Source organism: Mytilus edulis, chromosome 12 (assembly GCF_963676685.1).
Source record: "Mytilus edulis chromosome 12, xbMytEdul2.2, whole genome shotgun sequence".
Lineage (NCBI taxonomy): Eukaryota > Metazoa > Mollusca > Bivalvia > Mytilida > Mytilidae > Mytilus > Mytilus edulis.
The window spans coordinates 64,187,637-64,212,160 of record NC_092355.1 but is presented as its reverse complement, the minus strand read 5'-3'; the positions used below and the strand labels follow the sequence as shown (position 1 = coordinate 64,212,160).

The window sequence follows — 24,524 nt, the reverse complement described above, 5'->3', positions numbered from 1 at the left end:
TTAACACTTACAGGGATATATGACAAAAAAAGGACCTACCAAAAACAGACAAATGTATAAAATGTTTACTCGGCTTGAGGTTGTTGAACCTAAGTTTATGATAATTTCTGAATTCATTAACGGACAATTTTAGAAAAGTTCGTTATAAATCATAGCAATACCGAAGACTGTTGAGCTGATGATACCATATGGGACTGATTATCAACAAGCAGGAGGATCGGACCAGTGCTGTAAAAATGAAAACAACAAGTTATAAATTTCATGCCTCCGAATCACTTTTTGTGATTTACCGCCATCAGGAACGCTCAAGGACAAATATCTGAAAGCCGTCAATAAATGTTGAACAAAATCATTGATTCTATATGGCCAAAAAAGGACCTATAGCAAAATATATATGTGGTCAACTTTGCCTAAAGGAGTTGAAACCTTAGTTTGTTATGATTTTAAAATGTATAAATAAAGGCAACAGTAGTATACCGCTGTTCAAAACTCATAAATCCATGGACAAAAAACAAAATCGGGATAACAAACTAAAACCGAGGGAAACGCATTAAATATAAGAGGAGAATAACGACATAACACTAAAATGTAACACATATAGACAAAATCCCACGAGAATAACAAATATAACATATATATATAACATCAAAACCAAATACATGAATTTGGGATAGACAAGTACCGTGACACGTCTTATCGCAATGTGAATTTACACTCAAAAATAAGAGAAAACAAACGACACAACGTTATAATGTAATACACACAGAAACGAACTATAATATAACAATGACCATATTCCTGACTTGGTACAGGGCATTTTTAAAGGAAAAAATGGTGGGTTGAACCTGGTTTTGTGGCATGCCAAACCTCGCACTTTTATGGCCATGTGAAATATAACATCAAAATGACAACACAGGACTACAATATAAATAAATTGGAGAACACAATTGATAAAGAATCACACGAACAACAGCCAACAAAAGGCAACAAGTTCAAAATTTTAATACGCCAGAAGTGTATTTTGTCCACACAAGACCTATGTGTGACGCACAGATACAAAAGTTTGAAAGCCGAAACGAGTACAAAGTTGAACAGCATCGAGGACCAAAAGATCAAAAAGGTTGTGCCAAAAACGGCAAGGGCTTTCCGTTAAGTTACCAGAAAATCCCTATAATTTAGAGTAATTTATACTTTTGCAAACAGTAAATTTAATAAAATGAATATTCAAAAGATGTACATGATAAAGCTGAAGTATTAACTAATTACAGGAAACAACTGAAATACATTTACATAACCAGACATTAGAAACACAAAAGTAGACACATCCGAATACGTTTAAACCTCTACGCCAAGTGACGTCCTATTTGAAACTGAAAAATGACGAAAAAATGACGTCATTAGAATTAGTAAAACAGAGCATCAAAAAATGAAAAATGACGAAAAAATGACGTCATTAGAATTAGGATTAATTTAAGATTATATATTTGAACTAAATACTGATATTGCATTTAATAACAAAGCACATTTTAATTCTTATTAATATAAAACTGAGGTAGCAATTAACTATATTATAAAACTATGTCAGGTTTGTTATGAATCTAACTTCAAACGTAAAATATCGTACTGATTACTTTGAACGAAATCAAATCTGATAAATGAAGGCGGTGATTAATTTTCTTTACCATAACACAGAAATATAATAGAAAAGACGTCAACACATTTGACAAAATCCGATGAGAATTACAAATATAACATTAAACATTTAAACTAAATACATGAATTTGGGATGTATAAGTACCGTACCACGTCTTATAGTAATGCGAGTTCACACTCGGCAAAACAGTCACAATCGGGAATAAGTCACGTTTGGTAATTAAAAGATTAGACGACATTATGACAAAACACAATCTACCATGTGGTAAAAATGTCCTTAGCTAGTTTGGTCAACGAAACATCGTATGGATCCACCAAATCGTGATGGTGTCCATAAAATTTACGGAGTGTCAATTTTAATCTGTCCTCCTCATAACTTTGTTGGAGCAGTTTCTGCGTAAGGAGCACACTCCTGTATATGAAGTCCGTATAGTGTGAACAAGCACGTGAATAACGTATCAATTGTGATATGTAAACACCATACGAAGGGGCAGAGGGTATGTTACTGCTGAGAAATGGGAAATTGATAATTGGGAAGTTGAAATCGTCCCGTTTATCATAGATTTTCGTGTGAAGTCGTCCATCTACGTCAATATTGAGGAAAAGATCAAGGTATGAAGCAGTCCTTCTAGTATCAGTGGTATCCTTAATTTCAAGTTCACTTGGATATATGAGATGTAAGTATTGGCTGAAATATGGGTTATTCAATGATAGAACATCATCAATATATCGGAAAGTAAAATTAAAGAATTTCGCAAGGTGCTTTTTCTTTTTGTCTTTTAGAAGGTTCTGAATGAATTCTGCTTCATACGAGTACAAAAACAAATCAGCCAGCAGGGGTGCACAATTAGTACCCATTGGAATACCGACTGTCTGTTGAAATATAAATCCTCCAAACTCAACAAATATATTGTCGATCAAAAAGTCCAGCATTTTGATAATATCATCTTCTGTATATTTTCTGGGAGATTCAGTGTGATTTTTCACAAAATATGAATTATTGTAACCCAAAACAAGAAATTTGTATCTACGATTTCCATTTTTATAGAAAAAGCTCTGTTTTATGAGATGGTGTAGTCGATCTTTCAACTGAGCATGGGGAATAGTAGTATATAGCGTAGAAAAATCAAAAGTTTTTGTGTTGCTGCAAAATTGCAAAGATTGTGATTGAAGGTTAAGCAGTAGATCTTTCGAATTTTTGAGAATCCACATCTGGTTAACACCACTGGTAGAATATATCTCCTCACAATATTTTTGAAGCCCATCTTTAACTGTCGAAAGAATAGTAGTCAGTACTTTAGAAAGATGTTTGGTTGAACATTTTGAAGACCCAGCTATGTATCGTTCTTTATATGGAGTTTTGTGTAATTTGGGTATCCAGTATAATGAAGGCAAGTTTTCTTCGTTTTCTTTGATGTTGATACCAAAAGAAAGAAGGACAGATTTATGATTTTGTAAAATTTCGTCCTTGGTAAATGATGTTAAAGAATATGTAGGATTACCAGTAGTTTTATCAATTCCAAGCTCTGTAGTGAGACATTGCAAATAATGTTTTTTACATATGAAGACAATATTATTGGAGGCTTTATCTGCTGGAACAACGACATATTTGTCATGCAAAGAGGATAAAGCATCCACAACCTCCGGATTCTTGAAAGGGTTAGAAACTTTAGTAAACATGTAATTTTTAGAAGGGTTTGTTATAAATCATGCTAGAACCGAAGTACTGACAACTGAGCTGATAGCACCCTATTAGGAAGGTAGTCCACCAGCAGAGATATCGACCCAGTGGTGTAAAATTGAAAACACCACTTTATAGTTTTAATGCATCCGAAGAACATTTTTGAATTTACTTTTGTAAGAACGCGCGAAAAAACCTGAATAGTTGAAAGCCAGAATAATAGTGTACAAATAAACAAAACCAATGCAGTACGTGCTAGGACAAAAAAGATCTAACAGAGTAGGCAAATTTATTTATGGGGCAATTTTGACTGAGGGAATTGAATTCTTAGTTTCTGAAATGTCAAAATGATTCACTTAAGTACTGTTTACTAAAGTACTTGAAAAGATGCGTTATTTCATATCTATTGTTATCCTATTAACCCCTTTTTTAATCTTAATTCAATACAGTTTTCAGTGTCTGATAATGAACGAAAGATGCTTGCATTAAGAACAAAGAAGAGGTCACTGAAAGTACTTGACCTCTGATTTGGTTAAGTACCACTAAGGATAATATGTTGATAAGACGCACGTCTGCTATTTATATTTAGCCTGATGTCCTTGTTGACTTGGCACAAATGAAATACGTAAAACCTTGTTTGAAAGGGGTTGGTTGTGAGCAGCAATAAATTGCATTTAACTGACTGAAAATCAGGGTAAAACTTACTAGTTTGTAGTTAACGCGTATATTGTCGATTGTTGCCGACAATAATTGATCAAAACAAAAACAAAATTATGCAAAACTAAACTTACACTTTAAATTTAGTAGTTATTAATTGATTAACATATAAATAGAAGTGTGTGATAAAAGTATCTTCGAACGAAAATGGGAAAATAAATGTAGTAATCAGATTATACAAGACTAAATGAAGATTACAATCATTCAAAAATAAACGCACGCCACCTTTAAAGTTTAAAATACATAGTACACACTGTAAAAGACATAAAACAACATGTTTCTGGTGTATGTTAATGCAGTATAAAATCACTTTGAGGAAGAAGGTAGTAGTTTAAATTCATCACGAGTTACATGAATACAAAAAGAGGGACAACAGATACCAAAGGGACAGTCAAACTCATAAATCTAAACCAACTGACAACGCCATGGCTAAAAATGAAAAAGACAAATAGAAAAACAACAGTACACATGACACAACATAGAAAACTAAAGAATAAACAACACGAACCCCAACAAAAACTAGAGGTGATCTCAGGTGCTCCGGAAGGGTAAGCAGATCCTGCTCCACATGTGGCACCCGTCGTGTTGCTTAGGTAGCAATACACAGTTAGGAAAAAAACTTAAAATTGACACTCATAATTTTTTAACACCCTCTTTCCCCTCCTGTCTAACAAAGAAGGCTTTATATGTGTGTTATGCATGTATATACTTGTTAAAAGAAAACCTTCCATAGATTTGATTTCTAATGGTCATAAGGGTGAAATATAATCCCTTTTAGCTGTAACCATGGCAACAATCTGCATTTCTTAGATACAAAATATAGCAAAAAAGGGGGGTGAACATGTCACAAAAGTCTCCAAAATTTGGTCTAAAGGAAAATTTCAATGAATTACAGTGATACCTTTCCTGAATCCATAGGTTTATATCTATCAATTAGTTCAAAAAACATCATATGCTTTCCTGCTCGTTTTTCCATAAAATTGAATTGAAAAGATCGAGCGCAAAATCTTTGTTGATAAACACTACAATAATTTATGGACCTATGAACGGTACGGATAGGAAAATACGGACTGTCAATCATAGAAATGGCCTATAAAACATGTTAAAATCAATCTAAATGTTCATATAAACCCACTAAGAAGGCTATATTATTCTTCAATTATCTAAAAATCAATTTTATTGTACAAAAACTTTTATATTTAAAAAATTCACAGGGGCCATAATGCGAAACTAAACTTCTAACTGTGTATTGCTACCTTATGTGAATACAAATCCGGTAAAAAGTCTAATTCGGTAGGTCACTTTCATAAAAGGGAAGGGGATTGTAGTTACGACGTAAGGAACATATCCGATATCAGTTAGGAAACGGTTATTCCATGACGGTCAACCAACTCGTGATGGCGTCCATAAAATTTTCGAAGGGATGATTTCAATTTCACCATTTGGATCTCTTGGTTTAATAGCTTCCTTGTGAGCAGCAACCCTTTATCAAGAAAATCATGATAGGAAATGCTAGCACAGGAATATCGTATCAATTGGAAGATATATACCCCGTATGCAGGTGCTGATGGAATGATTCGTGTCTTGTCACCATTGCATTTTGTCTAAATCCATCTGCGTTTTACACGAATGTTTGACATTAATAAATTATTTTTGCTAGTTGAAATAGCAATCTTCTACTGTTGTTCTATCGTCAACTATTCGTTAGCTTCCTTGCAACTGTTTAATATTGCTATGCAAGACATTTTTAACAATATTTCAAGATTTTTTTCTTGCAAGGTTGTATATTCATACTTTATCTTTTATCAGACGTCATGTGTTACTCTGACAGTTCTTAAAGGTTCGGATAGACGACATACACACATGATATAATTACCTACTGACAAAACAATTGTGATATACATAAGTTTTTAAGAACTTCATATGATTTGTTAGAAAATTAACCAAAAAGAGCTATAATTTGTAATGGCCAGTGGTTTTGACATAGAAGAGGGGTTAAAGATACCAGAAGAACAGTCAAACTCATCAATAGAAAATAAACTGACAACGCTATGGCTTTGAATGAAAAAGACTAACAGACAAATAGTAGTACACAAGAAACAAAATAGAAAAATAAGACTGAGCAACACAAATTAAATCAAAAACTTGGGTTGATCTCATGTGTTCCGGAAGGCAAGCAGATCCTGTTCAATAAGTGGCACCCGTCTAGTTGCTCATGTTACTAAGAAACTCGGTAGGTCACATTCATGAAAAGGGAAGAGGATTGTATTTACGACAAAAGAAACATATTCGATATCATCTGTGAAACGGTTATTCCATAACGGTCAACCAATTTCGTAACATTGGCGTCCGTAAAATTTATGAAGGGATGATTTCAACTTCATCATCTGAAACTCTTGGTTTAATAGCTCCTTTGTGAGCAGCAACCCTTTATCAATAAAATTATGTTAGGAAATTAAAGCACGGGAATACCGTTTCAATCGGGAGATATATACTCCGTATGCAGGCGCTACTGGAAGGTTGCTACATAGAAATGGAATATTGCAATTGGGTAGCTGAAATCATCCCGTTTGTCGTGAAGTTTTGTTTTTAACCGATCGTCATTTTCTAGATGTAAGTCAAGATATGAGGCAGACTTATTTTTATCTGGTGTATCCTTTCTATCTAGTTCGATGGAATTAATGAATTCAACATAGTCACCAAATTTTGAATTATTTAGTGAGAGCTCATCATTTATAAAGCGGAAAGTATATTTGTTATATACAGATCAAGTCCAGAATAGAATAGACATTGGGATAAATAAGGTTCAAATTTGAAAATCAGCATATGATAATACTTCATAACCTTCAAACTAAGGAAAATTGTTTTGTTTGCAATCCTCCCACATCCACTTATTTTATAAAGTAGCAGACTTGTGTGTAATTGTACTTTGAAAAAAAAACCTGTCCACATTCATAACATGTAATATTATCTTAAGGTCCAATATGCAGTTGTCAAACATTCGATGGATGGTATTATATTAAGGAAAAAACTACTATGATATTGAATATTTATAATTTAACATACGAATGCATAAAATTATCAGCATTTCAAAGTTCAAAGTTTACATCGAGACATATATAATGTCAGACTGTCCTGTGTTGCGCACAGGTATTAATCAAACTGATTAGTTATATTTTGCATGATTCAATATGACCTTTCACAAATGTTTAAAACGTCAAACAGAAGAAGTATCCTAATTCGGTAAGTTTCTTAGGCAATATTAAAATGTTATATATACATGATATATGCATGCATTATTAATGAAATACATAGTAGATTTATTGTTATGTTTAGATACATTTCTTCATAATGTCACCCAGGTCCTTATTGTCTAATTTCTAAACCTGGTTTAATCGAAATGTTTTGTATTTAGGTATCACAAGTACTCAATCACGAATTTTACAGAAGAAGTTCAAGTAAGTATTTGTTTTACTGTTGGGTTTAATAAATTCTAATGTAATCTGTAAATTTCATCGAGATGCATGATATTGCCAAGTTAAAAATGAACTAGAACACACCTGCGGGCATTTACCGCTTGTACACCGTTGTAAGAAAAGGTATAAAAAGCCCGCTCCTTTTTTACCAAAATCCGTTATTTGTTTCCTTTCAGTTAAATTCCACTATTTTTGTGTTTCTGGCCTCAAACCACAATTATTCTTTCCCTTTGCTACAATGCAAATTTTGGTAAAAGTCCAATTCAATTAAAAAACATTGCAAAGCTTCAAACGTGAAATAAATGTAACTGACTATGACTAATTTCTACCCTAATTTCATTTTGGCCAAACAAATACTTTCACTTTCAACTATACATTTTTTCCACGTGTTTTACTTTTTTCAAGACATATGCAACTACTATGACCCCTTAAATAGTAAATATTTCAAAGAAAACCATAGCCACATAAAACTGCGGAAGCATGACCTCATATAATAATTGGTACTATATTCCAAGACCACGAACACAGGGTGGTATGAAAGCCATCTGTATACTATGCACATTCATATATTATAAATAAAGTTTATTTGCTATTAACTACCGGTTCCAAGTTTCTTCTCCACGGTGATCACTGCTATAATTATTTAGAGAGTCTCTGTACATAATAGCAGTGTTATCTTAGTATAGATGTAGATAAACTCGAAAAGAATTGTCCTCTCTCCGAGTACAAAATCATGGATAAGTTTTAAACTGTCTACGATATATGATAAATTTTGTAGTAACTGATGTATTTTGTTTTTGGTAATCTTGCCTGTCACTGATACCATACTGACACAATTTTCATCCCAATCTTTTTGTTCTGTTTGATCAACCTATTTTTACCTGTCATCTTTGATTTTATTTGTTCTTCTTTCATATTTCAATCCTTTAACTTATAACGATAGAAACAGCCCATTGTCTCATTAAAAGGAAGCAAAACGGTTTTTAAAATCAAAAATTATAACCTAGGTAGAATTATATATGATTTAAAGATCATTTAATCTTAAACACTGTTTTTAAATTCACAGTCTTTACTGTATATAAACTAAAGCACCCCACCACACTGTGTAAGTATCTGTGTAAATAGTTTAAACCTTATATATCTCAAGTGGTAGTGCTCCGATATATAACGGAAGAAAATACCCGTACAGAACAGAACAATCGTATCTATGATTTAAAAAATCGGTCCGATGACGGAAACAATATCCGAACGCCTTTTTTCGTTTTTCTCCCAAAAAAACGCAATCTGAATAATCATAAGAATGAATGATAAATGCGACGTGCATAGTATCTGTAGGACACAGATGCATGATGATTAGCTTATTGTATAAGGAAGCGAAACGCCACACATAATGAGGTTTTCTCGTTTAATAGTATAGATATTCTAATGTTTTGATATTAGTGTGTAAAAACGGGGAATATAAGGTACTAGTTGATTTATTGTCTAAAAAAAATATTGATATAATATAATTTATAACAAATTTATTATTTACCATCTTAAAAAATAAAATTTACAAGCTATAGGCTTTGGGATATTTCCAAATTGCAGCTTGTTTTACAGAGTACAGAGTATATATGAAAAACCCTATTGTTAGTTATGGAAAGAAAACTAATATTAATATTTATGACCCAAATTTTTTTACAGTGCCATTTCACCCCCCTACTTGCTATATGAGGAATAAAACATGGAGAAATAAATTAGGAAGGGGTATAACAAAAATTGGCAAGTAACACACTGTCCACACTAAGGACTATATTCGTGGACAACGATAATCAAAGGACGATAACTGTGTACTCGGACCATATGTCATGTCATGGATTTGAGTTGTCTAAATAATTATCATGTCTTGGAAGATAATTAATTTTTGTTTCTGTTAAACTAATTTTGTAGTGATACCGGTAAAAAGTCATATATATTTTTTCATATATCATATATATATTTAGACCATAAGGGAAAAAGGGAGTGGGAAGGGAGGGTCCAGTGTAGGGTTGTATACGATGAATTAATTATTAGTTGTTTGCTTTTTTTGCCTTAAATAAGGATCTGGAGTTTTTTTTATTTCGGGGAAATAGTGCAATTTTGAATGTAAAAAAATAAAAGCAATATATAGAAAAATAAAGAATAGAGATTAGTGAATGCATAGATTTATTTAAGCTTAAGAATAGAGAAAGAAGTGCAAAGTTTTTATAGAATATCGGTTGTAAAACTTCATGGTTTTCTTCATAAGATATATGCAAAATATTTTGGAAGTTATATTATATTGGTGGATTCAGGAACATATACATATATAATGTTCCAAGGTGGATTGAAAACTTTTCTACAATACCCTGCATGCATGTGCACTTTTACATTGGGGTAAAATATATTTAAGCCATTTTGTTCTATCTGCCAAAATATCGTGCTAAACAGTATATATTTAATAAAAAGAAAAAAAATTGAGTTTTATCAATTATCTTAAAAAAAAAACAACTAATTAATTTATAAATATGTTGCATTTATTAAGGTATCACCTGTTTTAATAAATGTATATTGTTTCAGGTACAGGATCTGGTGTTGGTACATTTATATTGAATTTGTTGGAAGAAGAATATCCTGATGTATATAGGTCATTAGTTGTCTCATTAGAACTTATAAAACATCTTCCTATTTTTAAGGACTATAAGATGAACTATGAATTTAATATATATTTGTTTTTTGTTTGTTTGGATTGCTGTTTTATTTATTTATCTATTTCCATTTGGCTGAAGTTGTTTCTGAACAGTGACTTATTCAACCAATGTTTTTTCCAAATACTCATGAAATGTCTTTTGGGAGTTTTTTAGTATAAAACAATATGTCATTTTAAAAAAATCCACAAATTACAATTGTATTATAGAAATACTGGAATTTTAAAACAAGAAAAACTTGTAAGAGAACTTTCTTTAAATAGAGCTTACAGGCTAAGAGCATAGTATTAAAATGCAAATTACCCTTCTAATCAATATTTGGATTCAACAATTTGTTTATTTTTAATGTATGAATTTTATTTTTATTATGTAAATACTGTTGATCTTATATTTATAATGAAGTAAAAACTACCTGTTGACAGATTTGTGACAGCAGTTTATCCTTCAGCAGAAGATGATGTTGTTACCTCCCCTTACAACAGTGTTTTAGCCATGCACCAGTTAACAGAGAAAGCTGATTGTGTCTTGCCGGTTGAAAATCAGGTTTGCAAATTAATTCCTTGATATCGGGTGACAGTTTAGTCATAATTTATTATTTCAGCTTTTAATATATATATATATATTTCTGGTTTACTTTTTAAAAATGTGAGGCACTGACTAATTATCTTTTGTGGGGTTTTGTTTATCTTAGAACAGGTTAAAAGTCTGAATTAACCATGCATGTAACGTTCTATAAGAGGAGCCTTGGTCACCATGCTCAACTCTACACCCACCTATATGTAGTAAGCTAGCTATGAAAGCATTTGAAATTTCTTATTAATCATACATTTACTGAGGTGATAGGAATGGTTAACATATATTACTTTGGTTGTTAATTTACAACTATCAGATATTCTTAAGCTTTTTGCCAATTATATTACTAATTGCACACATACCTTATACTGCAAAAGTTTTATTGTTTATGGGAAAACATTTTTTGTAGATTTCTTGGTTTCTTCTAACTACTTAAATTAATTTTGTACCCAATAAATACTTGTTTTCCATTTAGTTTAAAAAAAAATATGGCCATGAATCCACTGTATTTTCACAATCCAGCAACATTTAAGTAGAATACTTTCACAGAATTCTATTGTTTAAATTAGTTTCTGATTAGTTGTATGTTTAAAACCACATACAAAGCTAAAAAATAATTCATGAATCTAGATTATATTTCAGTTGAGTTAAATTTATGTTTTGTCTCTTTTTTCAGGCATTAATGGATATTGTTAACAAAATAGGTCAGGCCATACCCTCGGCTAGAACTGGTAAAAAGACATTCTTTCCTACAGATGTGAAGGCAGGAAGTGCTATACATATGGGATATGGTGGACTGACCAAGACATCAGAGGAAAAACCATTTGATAGCATGAATAATATTGTTGCAAATCTTCTCTTGAATATGACAAGGTATTGGTGTGATTGATTGTTTGTAAGTGTTTAAATAGATATAAGAAGATGTAGTATGAGTGCTAATGTGACAAATCTCTCATCCAAGACACAAATTGTTAAAGTGAACCATAATAGGTCAAATTACAGTCTTCAACACGGAGCCTTGGCTCACACTGAAAGCCTATTTCAATCTTAGACTTTAAATGGTGGCTAGATTTTATTTATTTATGGAGGAAGACATAGTTCTGGTTAAGAACAACCTAACCTTGGCAGGAAAATTAGTTAGTCAATCAAGATTGAAGTTAAACACACCTTTACCATTAGAGTTTCAAGGTATTTTAAAGTATAAACATGTACTCTAGATGACAACATGACAAAACATACTGTAGGATTTTTGTTTGCTTCAGATTTTTCTCCACAAAATTAAGGAATAACATATAACTTGTTTATTCCAGTAGAATGTGTACTTATCATTCTCAATAAAAAGATATTTTAGTTTTCCATAAGCCTTTTCTAGCCACTGGTGGCGATTTATTTTTTAAAAGTTGATTACTTGTTGATGTATTGATATAGGAGAAAAAAACATGTTTGTAAAACAGGTGTCAAATCACTACTTGTGAAAGTCACTTTGATACAAAAAATTGAATGTTTTTTTTGTCAATTATTGGAGTTTAAATACGTGAGCGGGGTGCATTTTGAAGATGAAACTCTTTTATATTATAAAAAATGTGCATGGTCAACACTTTTACAACCCTATGAAATTACAAAAGAAGCATTCAATACTTATAATTACATTTTTTAGCTAGGATCATGAAAACACAATTTCTATCAAGTTTTTCTTTAATTTACCTGTGCACTTTTGTTGGACCTAGAGTCATCATGAATGTTACATTTTATTATGTAATGAATGTCGATTTCAGAAGGACGCATGATTGCTGTTAGTTAATTTAAATAACGTATCATAATGAAACATATACATGCAATGTTATTATTATAGAATAAACTTCATAAAATTTATTGGTGTACATTTATACTGTGGTATGGAGCAAAATCCTTGCAATTCACATGTTTCTCTTTAATCATGCTGATTGGAAGTTTCCTTAAATGGTTGTTTTATGATGATGCATGAAAATTTAGCAATATTTAACAAATATTTTAATATAAAATATGTCTTTGTGATGGTACAAGGGAAATAACTCTTGATTTATAGAAAAGTCTCTGTTCTGTTAAAAGAAATAATCTGTTCTCCTTGTCAATAGAAATTTTTAAATTTGTTTTATTTTTAAATGAAATGGATATGTTAAAGTATATGTTGGCGTATTACATCATATTCAGAACATAGATATAGGAAAGATATGGTGTGAGTGCCAATGAGACAACTCTCAATCCAAATAACAATTTATAAAAGTAAACCATTATAGGTCAATGTACGGCCTTCAACACAGAACCTTGGCTCACACTGAACAAAAAGCTATAAAAGTGTATAAAAATAACTAGTGTAAAACCATTCAAATGGGAAAACCAATTGTCTAATCTATATAAAAAACGAAAAACGAGAAACACGTATAAATTATATAAACAAACGACAATTACTGTACATCATATTCCTGACTTAAGACAGGTGCAAACATTTGCAGCGGGATTAAACGTTTTAATGTTCCCAAACTTTCTCCCTTTTTCTGAAACAATAGCTTAACATCACAACATAGAAAACCACACGATAAAATATATTAATTAGAAGGCTTAACTCAATCAAAAAACATCAATTAACACACTATGAACGAATATATTTGATCTGATAACCCACATACATGTATGTCATGTATGTAGTATACTTTTGTTGTGTAGGGGAATCTATAGTTTTAAAGATTATTAAAAAAACAATAAATAGTTTGAACCATTAAACTGCATGTGTAAAATATCTTTATCCTGCAATTAGCAAACTATTTTTGCTTTATTTGCACATGTACAAATAACGTATCCTTTTACTCCACTGCCATGTTAAGCAAGCGGTTATATGAATATTTATGTTTCCTAACCAGTTCATTTGGGGTCCTCTTAGCGGTCCGCATTTCAACCATGTCGATTTCTTTGAGAAATTTATTGAAGTAGTTTCAGGATAAACACAATATATGTACATTGTCGGAAAATATGTGAAATTTATTTGTACTCGCTACGAAACAGGAGAAAAGCTTGTGGAGCCTAGCTTTTTGTCATTTTTCTAAAGATCATGAAAATAAATTTTATATATTTTATATATATAAATATATTTGTTATATTTCTTGATACAGTCTTTTTTTTTTAGTTCTGCAAGATTTGAAGGATCATTGAATGTAGATTTGAATGAAATCACCATGAATTTAGTGCCATTCCAAAAGTTACATTATTTAGTGGCAAGTCAGAGTCCCCTTTACACATCTGCAGATGTCCACTTGCCACCCAGAAAGTAAGTAATGTATGTTGTGGAGATAAGTTAGATAGAAATCAACCTGATATACATGAAGTTTAAGGGCATATGATACAGTTTTGATCCTGTATTTACAGTTTGATGAAAATTTCCATATAGGCTATTTTTTGCCTGATTAAATCAAATATGTAATAGAAAATATACCTTCATGTGCTACTTTTTGAGTTAACTGAGGTCGAAATTTCGAATATTTGCTCAAAATTCGGATTTGTGGTCGTATTTTTCTTCTCGAAAGAGAGACATAACTTTTTTGTTTTAGAAGATAAGCAAAAATTGTTTTTTGTTAAATAATTTAGTAATTTCTGTATTTTATAAGTATCATAAACGTCATTTTTTGCTGTATATATATCAAAATTAAAAGAATTGAACTATTTACAGTTTTATAAAATTTGGTCCACATAATCTCCCTGCAAAATGAACCAAAATTTTGTTTTAAAAATAAGGGTCCATGGACTCGTTTTCAAATTAAATCAGTTTGAATGATAAAAATCAGTCGAAAAATGCATCTTTTCCCGATATGTCATAGTTTGATGTCGCGAAAATATCATTTTACGTTAGCAACGTCATTACCTCCCCTGTAACTGTATCGTATGCCCTTAATATATCTAATCCTATTTCTGGTTGATAAAGATCTCTATGCAAAGTATTTAACTGTTAGAAATTTGAGTTCTTTCCAGACTTACATTAGACAGACCAAAACTCATCTGTCAGTTTGTATTTGAATGTTCCAAAAGCAATCAAAGGCTTATACATGTACATGTAGAAGTGCACTTGCTTAAGGTAGTTTCTATTCACTGCAGTAAATTTATTTTTATTTTTATATACATCTAGCATATTCCTAATACAGTCTGTTCAACCAGGGCTAAGCTTTCTCATTCAATTGATTAGGAATATATATCAAATGAAAGAATAAAGCATTAATTGATATAGAAATACCTACATTTAGCTGCAATAAACTCTATATGAATAACACATTTTTTTAAATAATTCCAAAAAAAATTAGATAAACTAGGGATATACAAAAAAAAAGTGGTTTGAAATTTATTTTAAATATCAATTTTAATTTTTCAGATACAAAAATGTATTTTTTATTTTGTAGATTAGATCAAATGTTTTCAGATGCATTCTCAAGAGATCATCAATTACTGCGGGCAGATCCTAAACATAGCCTTTATTTAGCATGTGCCTTGATGGTACGGGGAAATGTAGAAATCTCAGATGTTAGGAGAAATATTGAAAGGTACCATAATAGGATGGCAATTAGTTATGATACTTTACAAATCAGGCTCAGCGTATCAGTCTAGTACAAGTCAGGGCTAATATTCTTAATTCATTAACATGTTCTCATCCTGAATATGCATATTAATGTGCCACTTGACTTTAGTCCTAAGTCAGGAGCCTGTAATTCAGTGGTTGTTGTTTGTTGATGTGTTACATATTTGTTTTTCGTTCATTTTTTAATGCACATAAGGCCATTAGTGCTCTCGTTTGAATTGTTTTACATTGTCATATCGGGGCCTTTTATAGCTGACTATGCGGTATGGCCTTTGCTCATTGTTGAAGGCCGTACGGTGACCTATAGTTGTTAATGTCTGTGTCATTTTGGTCTCTTGTGGATAGTTGTTTCATTGGCAATCATACCACATCTTCTTTTTTATATTTAGGCCTCCATCCATTACATCAATTATGATAAGATTTTACCAAAAAACTTCTTATGTTGATTTGTTGATGTCTTAATGTAATATTGTTGAGAATTGCTTTTTATTTGTTATAACAAAACATTCTGCACTGACAAAAACAAAGAGAAATGGAAAATTCATTACCAAAACAGTCTTGAAAAAATCAACTTGATTCATGTATCATGTCTTCTATATAATATAGATAGATAGTTTTATATTAAAGTACAGCTTGGTACATGGATGTGAAATTAAGAAACAATTCATGGGGGCTTGAATATGTCATGATTTTACCATGGGTTGGCCCTTTATGACAAATATTTTACCCTGAGCAATAGAGAGGGGTAAAATATAAAGGGACAACCCATGGTTTTATTACGATATATTCAAGCCCCCATGAATTATTCCAATTCTAATAGGACAAATAAGGCAAGTCTTTGAATCCAAGCGGGTAGCTCATTCATAAACAATCATATCATGTGGGAGTATGATTGGAACAGCCCAAAAATATTTTGGGACCCTATTATGCAGAAAAATGGTTTTTTTCCGGTTTTACGGTCATAGGACGTTTAAAAGAGGAGCTATATGTAGATAAAAATTTATGAATGCAAAACTATTAATATATCTTCTGAATATAGTAATACATAAACAACACATTTGTGATACAGAATTTACTCAAAATTGTCCAAAATCTGCTCTTCGGGTCTGGGCAGAAACAAACTTCTTTTACTTTGTCAACATTCACACTGATATCCCGATGAATATGCAGTAATGTTATGTAACTGTTGTTTGTTCATTGTTGATTGTACATTTGTTTTCAGTTACATACGTGAGGGGGAATAGGACCTTTATTGGGACTCCGGGATCGGGAGTTTTCAGCTTGGGATTTTGGGATTGACCCTTTTCGGGATCCGGGAATTCTTTTTTTCGAATTTCGGGACCTCAGGATTTAGTGTTTTTAAGCCTAGGATCTCAGGATTTCATGTTTTTAAGCCCGAGATTTCGGGATCAGGACTCCTCATATCCCCCCTCATACATAGTACCATGACTGATAGATCTCAGGGCCATCATGGCATGGCAGCACACGAGAGATGTTATAAACCAGGGTACGTGTTCGGCATGGAGCGACCTCCCAATTGAATTCGTCAAAATTACATGCCAGGTCAGTTTCGTATGTTTCAGACAATATTGAGATTTGTTCGTTTGTAATATTTCCTACAACACGATGAAGCAGATACAGTGCAAAGAAGCTATTTTCTGATAACTTGACGCGACTCCACTCTTCAGTTCCTTTATCATATGGTCTATGAACGCAAAAAATAATGAGACTTTCCAATACTGTTTTGGCGTGGTTGCAGGGTGATTGGCTCCGGTAGTCTGTTAACCACATCGCCGCGGCATATTTTCAACGATATCGAAGGGATCTGATAATTCTAATGCCCATTGGTACAACTCATTCCAAACTGATGAACTGTACATTGTAAAATGTGCTCCAAAACTACATATCTTAAGACTGAGTATTACAAATTCAAATCTTGTAAAAGATACCAGTTACCTTCCCCTTCCGATTTTGTCATAATCTCCAAATTTTATTTTATTTTGAAACCAAATCGTTTATTATTTAATGATATTTCATCAATTAAAAAAGTGACAACATAGGTGTTTCCTTTAACATTCAATTTATAAATTTTTATTTTGTCATTTTTTTTTGCAAGCCGAATCAATGTGCACGCAACTGCGGAGCTACAATCTTTTTCTGCATGACTCGAACAGCTTCATCAACACTTGTAACTAGTTTGTCAAACTAATATCCGGGATAGACGGAAAAGACACTGACAGTCTCTGAACGTTATACAAATATCATAATCATAATAGTCTTAGATAATTCATGCATCGCTCTGTCCAATTCCGATTGACCAACTCACCTCTCCCTCTTCTGTTTTTTTTTTTTTGTGAAAACGACGTGGATGCACATGCTGTCGTGCCTCCGGGTAGCTACGCCCCTGGTACTCAAAGCGTTTGAAGTATGTCAGGTTAGAATACAATATTTTACAATTTTTAAGATGTATATACCATCCAGCCAGAGGCTTATGATGTATTGTCATTTATTTATAATATAAACACAATTTACAATGAAAGGTAGCAATACAAAATTAAAACAGTGTGCACATTATACATTTGATTTCTAAGAAGGAAATAGGTACATGTCACACAGATTTGAGGTATATGATATTTGAAACAATATTAATTGACACAATTTATGTATTTTCAGACTTAAACCAAACTTAAAATTTATCCACTGGAACCAAGAAGGTTGGAAGACAGGACTGTGTGCAGTGCCCCCTGTTGGTCAATCATATTCTTTACTGACATTAGCTAATAATACATGTATTCAACATTCCTTTACTGACCTCAGGGATCGATTTGTTAAATTATATAAACGTAAAGTAAGCATGTTGTTAATGTATTGTGTGGAAGTTAGATGCCGTAAATTTAGAAATTATTTTGAGGTTTTTATTATTGGGGAAAAAAAACTATTGGCTCAATTTATAACAATTAAACTTCTTATTGATGCCTGCTAATATTCATGCATAATACTGTTTTATTACAATAATACACAAACAACAACATAAAAAACAAATACAACCCATGTATACAGGAGTAAGCACAACTTAAAAGCACAGTTTTCAAAATTCTGTTAAAAAAGTAAAAAAATAATTGTATAGGATTGGTTAATACCAATGTTTGCATTATTTGTGATATGTAAAAATAGCAATAAACTGATGCTGAAGTTCATATTATTGTCTGATAGCCATGTATTCTTTTTGGTAAATATATTTTCTTGTCATAAACTTTTTATAAACTACTTTTCTAAGATTCACAGTGGGTTTTTGTATGGCTTTTGATCATAGTTGTAGACTGTACAGTCACTTATATTTACTTTCATCATTTGACCTTTGTTGAATAGTTGAGCCATTGTCAAGCATATAACATCACAATATTTGATATTTTAGCGTTGTTGTTTTTTTATCAAAATATACTTAAATAAAGGCAACAGTAATATACCGCTGTTTCGAAACTCATAAATGGATAGAAAAAACCACATATGGGTTACAAACCAAAACCGAGGGAAACACATCAAATATAAAAGGAGAACAACGACACAGCAGAAACAAACATTAAAATATAACACACACAGAAACGAACTAAGCATTAGACAAAATCTGATGAGAATAACAAATATAACATCAAAACTAAATACATGAATAAAGCTTCTTTATGTATTTTATTTTATTTTTTTCCAGGCTCATGTCCATCATTATACACATATAGAAGGAATGGAGGTATCAGACTTTAACCAGAGCTATGAATCTCTTAATACTCTGATAGATGAATATCAGGCACTGGAAAAACAAATGCATAACCCACCACCACCAGAACCAAGGCTTCAGATACTGATGTGACAGAGAATTAAATTGTTAATTTCATATTGTGTTATGTGAATCATTGTTAAAGATAAAGTTGACATGGCCTTTGACCATAGGTTTCATAGGAGTTTCGATTTCTTTAAAAATAAAAATAACACATGCAGATCACTTCTATAATCCTGACACAATGAAATTGAAAAGAAATCGTCAAAAAGATTTCGTGTTTTAGAATCTACAGGCTTTTGGTTAAATTCTTCACTCACAGTCCAAAATAGAATTAATTTCAATATGACATTGATCGATTACTGTAGACATGAAAATGTTTTGTGGCAGTTTTATTTTTCAAAATTTTAATTGAAACAGGAATAATAAACTTTTGCATGCATTTGTTATTGCAATGGTTGACCAATTGATAATAATGTGAGGAAATTATGCATACAAATATGGGTTTAAGATATTTAAAGAATGCAATTTTTTTCATTTTTGTAACTTTTATTCTATCTCAATTTTTTCTATAAAAAAACATTTCAATGATTTATGAGTTTTTACAGTAATTATTCATGGTTTAGGTTGATTTAGTTAACTCATCAATACATTTCCTGGAATGCATGTGACATCCATCTTGCTGAACTAGTATACATTTTTGTAAGAAGGGCTACTGATGCCCTCCTCAAGTACATACATAAAAAGGAGTCCAATGCACAACAAATGAGTACATTGCGCCGCAAATGGGAACAATACACCGAAAGGAGTACAATGCAGCACAAAGGAGCACAGGTTTATTAGATTCTGTGAGGGTTTGCTTGTAATTAAACAATGCGTTGTTAATTTGAAATAAAAAAATGAAAATAAAAAGGGCCCTTAAGCATTAATGTCTGAGAGATCTGGGTTATTTCTGCAGATGCAATAACTTTCGTAGCAACGAAGACATACATATATAATGGGAAAAAGAAAAAAAAGGTATGATGTATCAATTCATTACACAAGACATGCCCAAACCAAATGCTGATATCAACTGATACTCATATTAATGCCCTCAATAGTGTTCCAACTCCAAACAAAAAATACTGGCTGAGAAGAAAGTCAAATTATGATTAATTTAACTTTTATTGTACTAAGTTATAAGAAAATAAGGAGATGTGGTTTGAATATTGATGAGAAAACTAACCATTAAAGAGATAACATGTGAACAAGTACATGATAAATTATTGAAATATTAGACTCCCAGGCCCAAATCAACATATTTTAAAACAAACTCATGTAAAAAGCTTAGACATATAGCTCTTCATTATAGTAAATGTGTAGTTACTACAGAGTAGAAAGAACTATACAGCTGCATTACATGTATCTCACGCGGTTCCATTGGTGTAAATTGAGTTTAGACCATGGCATTGTTTTGTCAGAATCTGTAAAAAAAGATTGTTTTTCAACACTATTACAGTTGTGACGTTGGAGGGTTCCCTAATGGTTTCCTCAGTGATTCAGTAACAGCCTTCCAAAAGAGGACTTCGCCGAAACCTCTTTGATACATTATAGGGCTTGCGCTATCTAAAAGTGTTCGTAGTCGCCTTGTCATATGTTTGGAATCAATGCTTTCTAACGTAATAAGCAAGACAACATCTCGTCCATGTCTTCGACGTCTTTCCTGAACCACGTCAACTTCCCATTGGCACCATTCACTTTTCGCAAATTCATTCGATATGATGATTACAACTTTCCACGATCTTTCTAAATATTTGTCAATATTTTCGGTAATGGATTCGCCAACATCAAAATCTCTATGGTGGACGCATAACTTGACGTTCTCCTCTCGTTCCATTTTTACAAGAAAAGTTTCGTGAACCCAAGAACGATCTGCGTCACAATACACTACAAATGCGTGATACTCAAAATCGTCGGCTTCCGGTAAAGGGATGTAACCTTTTTTTCTACTAGATTGTACTCGCCATAAATAGATATAGTTTTTAATGTTTGTTTGACATTTTACTCCCACAAAAATAAAAGTCACCATTATTATCCCAAAGGAAGATATACATATTGCCATGGTGTATAAGGGATTCCAGGGCGGACATGTCTTCTTTGATTCTACAAATTGCATTACAAACCGTCCAACAAATTTAGAAGGTTGGTGACATCTATATGCAAACGGGTATTGAAGAAATTTAGATGGTGTGCTTTTTAACATATCGCTGAACCATAAAAGGTTACAATCACACGTATACGGATTATTACTCAAATCTATGCCATCTACTGAACGTAACATATTAGGCGGAAATGAAGATTCATTCACAGTGTCAATTTGATTATTTGATAGAATAAGTCTTTTAAGGGATGTCATGTTTTGAAAAATGTCAGCACCGTTATTCCAGGCTGTGATTTTGTTTGCATCTAAACTAAGCACCCTTAACGACTTAAATTTGGAAAATACATATCTTGGAAGAATTGTAATTCTAGTTGATGCCAGTATCAACTTCTTTAATCTAACTAAAGGTGAAAACATGCTGTATACAATCATCTCATCTTTTGGAAAGTAATTATGAGATAAACTGAGAAATTCGAGATTTGGCGTTTATGCAAATATTGTTTGTGGGTTGAAACCGGATCTATCGAAATGAAAGTAAGTTTGTTCCATTATAAGCGATATTAAAGATGAGGAATTAAAGGCGAAGCTTTCAATTCTTTTTAGATTTCCAATATTAGATAGCTTCACGGTATTCAACATTTTCATCGAGGCGAAAATGTTGTCTCTTATTTTTCCAATATGGATGCCATCTAAGTTCAGGACTTCAACTCTTGGAAGGCATAACAGTGAATGTTTACCGATATCGCCGATATTGTTGGAATTGAGTTCTAAATTTCGTAAATCTGGTAGAAAACTTGTTTCTCTGTGGCGATCTTTACACCAATTGGGAATAAGATGGAGCGAATTATTGTTTAGATATAAATCCATGACTGTTTTTGGTATGCCAGTTGTAGCAAAGTATGATATTGAATTTCCGGGTAAGTAAAGTTTTTTAAGTTTTTTCAAAGGAGAAAAGATTGAGCAGTTCATATTATAAAATCTATTTCCTTCCAACCACAGTGTTCGGAGAGAGTTATTTGTGAAACTCGTGAACATATCTCGAGGGATCGATGTCCACTGATTAAAGCGAAAATGAAGAAATTTGAGATGTGTTTTTGGCATGTTGTCAATGACAATTTTAAAAATATTGACATCGAGTCTTCTTTCGTACCAAATGAACAAACTGCTTAGGTACACCAATCCGTCAAATGCCTTAGGATGTATATACGAAATAATATTATCTTCGAACTCTAATTTTTTTATAACATGGTCTGTAAGATTGACCAATCCATTTTCCCCGATGTGAGTTAGATTGGTCCCGTTCATTACAACCACAGTCGTACCGCTCGGCATTGTGGGAATATAATTTAAATCTCGACCGGAACAAATAACGATAGGTTTACTTAAACACTGACAATGATTGGCGCAATATGCAGTCTCTGTCCTGTATTCAAGTATCAAATAGAATTTAAGCCATAACCAGATAGCAAGGTCTTTTAGTCTCATTCTGAAGCTGAATCTGAAAGATATAGCAATCTTTTAGATACACACTTACACTGAGAGACGAAATATACATAACCACTTACTAGTATAAGTAATCTGACAACGTCATGCTTTGCAATTTGATAGAATCCCATGCAGATATTACAGTTCAATGAGAGAAGGAGAATAAAAAGAGTGACTCATTTTATCATTTGTATTTCTTCACCTTATATACATATTTATAACAATTCCCTTTATAAAACTGTAGACCGTAAAACCAAACGAGATCTTGAAAGAGAATATATTAACAATTAAAACCCCTTTAGTATCATTGAGTTGCAGTCTTAAAATTATGTGACTTTTAACTACTGACAAATGAATCGGAAATAATGGACATTTTTTAAATGTAAATGTCAGCTGTTAGTTCACCAGTTTACCGATATCTCATAATTAAATGGATTAAGAAGAAATTAGTATATAATTGTAATTTTTCACATAGTTTTATGTTAAAATTCGATATAAAAACAAGGACTTGTCCATAAGAAATACGTTATCACAACGATTCAAAATATGTCATATCTAAATATCTGAAATGAAGGGAAAAAATGAGGCCATGTCTAACATGTCCGATGTCAAACATGTTTAACTGAGCAGTATTCAATATGCATGTTCCTGTCCTAGGTCAGGAGACTGTAATGTAGTGATTGCATGTCGTTCATTGCTATGTCTAATATTCATTATTCGTTGACTGCTTTTGTAGTTAGTTTTGTATTGTGCCGCTACATCACTGACCAGAGTAAGGAAGAGCCTTTGCGGCATCAAACATGTTTAACCCAGTCACATTGTGCCTACACCAAGTCAAGAGTCTATAGTTCATATCTGTCATATTTGTTTTTTGTTATACATTAGGCTGCTAGTTTTCTCAATTGAATAGTTTCATATTTTGTTTTGTTTTGACCTTTAAGACCGACAATCAGTATGAGATTTATGCCTATAATTGCTTACCTCCATTTCACTTGAACTTTGATGAATAGTTGTTTCTGGCAATTAAACCACATCTCCTTATTTATATTTAAATCAAAAAAGTTATACACGCATACATAGATCATATAGTTTGATATATGCAATGTTGTCATTAGTAATTAATATTGACCGAATGCCATGGTACTTTGGCTGTACTAACAAAAGTGCGAACATCAAAACATAATAATTTCTTTTTACTGAACTGCAATACACACTTTATTTCTTTCCAACACAAATACAAATTTAATACTCACGTTTCATATATTATTGTTGTCAGTTCATCCTGTATGCAATGCAGATACTGTTATACATTGGAAAGAATTTTAAGTATCACAATTGTTGATAACATCGGCAATTGCTTCCTTATAATTTAAAGATATGTATTTTGTAGACCAAAGTTCGAATTTTTGTTATATGTAGAATGAATGATAACGGTATCCTTTTTATCATCGTTAAGAATAATGTACATGTTTTTTTTTTAGATCTATATTGTACTCCAAATTATCTAAGGACGTAAACACACTTATTCCTTTATTGTTAATTGCTCATAAAATTCCCGTTTACAATTTTCATCGCAGTTCGGTATTTTTGTAATTGTACTTTTTTGTCGACTGTCATACACTTGAGAGGTTAAGCTAGTAATAAAACTAGGTTAAATCCACCGTTCTCTGCATACAAAAATGTCTGTACCAAGTCAAGAATATGACCGTTGTTATCCGTTCTGAC

General features: G+C 32.1%; 2 protein-coding genes across 2 annotated transcripts in view; one reads left to right on the top strand and one right to left on the bottom strand.

Moving 5' to 3' along the window:
• Positions 1 to 19,291, top strand: part of LOC139498927 (tubulin epsilon chain-like) — a 52,963-nt gene extending 33,672 nt beyond the window's left edge. The window contains exons 2-8 of the mRNA XM_071287518.1: positions 10,105 to 10,171; positions 10,655 to 10,775; positions 11,482 to 11,678; positions 13,966 to 14,106; positions 15,227 to 15,367; positions 18,076 to 18,250; positions 19,109 to 19,291. Coding sequence (XP_071143619.1) covers positions 10,105 to 10,171; positions 10,655 to 10,775; positions 11,482 to 11,678; positions 13,966 to 14,106; positions 15,227 to 15,367; positions 18,076 to 18,250; positions 19,109 to 19,267 — 1,001 coding nt within the window. The 3' untranslated portion in view covers positions 19,268 to 19,291. The remainder of the gene's footprint in view (positions 1 to 10,104; positions 10,172 to 10,654; positions 10,776 to 11,481; positions 11,679 to 13,965; positions 14,107 to 15,226; positions 15,368 to 18,075; positions 18,251 to 19,108) is intronic.
• Positions 19,292 to 20,422: 1,131 nt separating this feature from the next.
• Positions 20,423 to 24,144, bottom strand: LOC139497940 (toll-like receptor 4). Its single transcript, XM_071286191.1, has 2 exons — positions 24,053 to 24,144; positions 20,423 to 22,812 (listed from the first exon to the last, which is right to left on the bottom strand). Exon 2 carries the CDS (start codon positions 21,744 to 21,746, stop codon positions 20,667 to 20,669), a length of 1,080 nt encoding a protein of 359 aa, XP_071142292.1. The 5' UTR covers positions 21,747 to 22,812; positions 24,053 to 24,144; the 3' UTR covers positions 20,423 to 20,666.
• Between the last annotated feature and the right edge of the window lie 380 nt (positions 24,145 to 24,524).

What these genes read in the sequence shown, in the direction of transcription:
- LOC139497940 (XM_071286191.1), bottom strand. Translation starts at nt 21,746, where the DNA reads ATGATTGTATACAGCATGTTTTCACCTTTAGTTAGATTAAAGAAGTTG.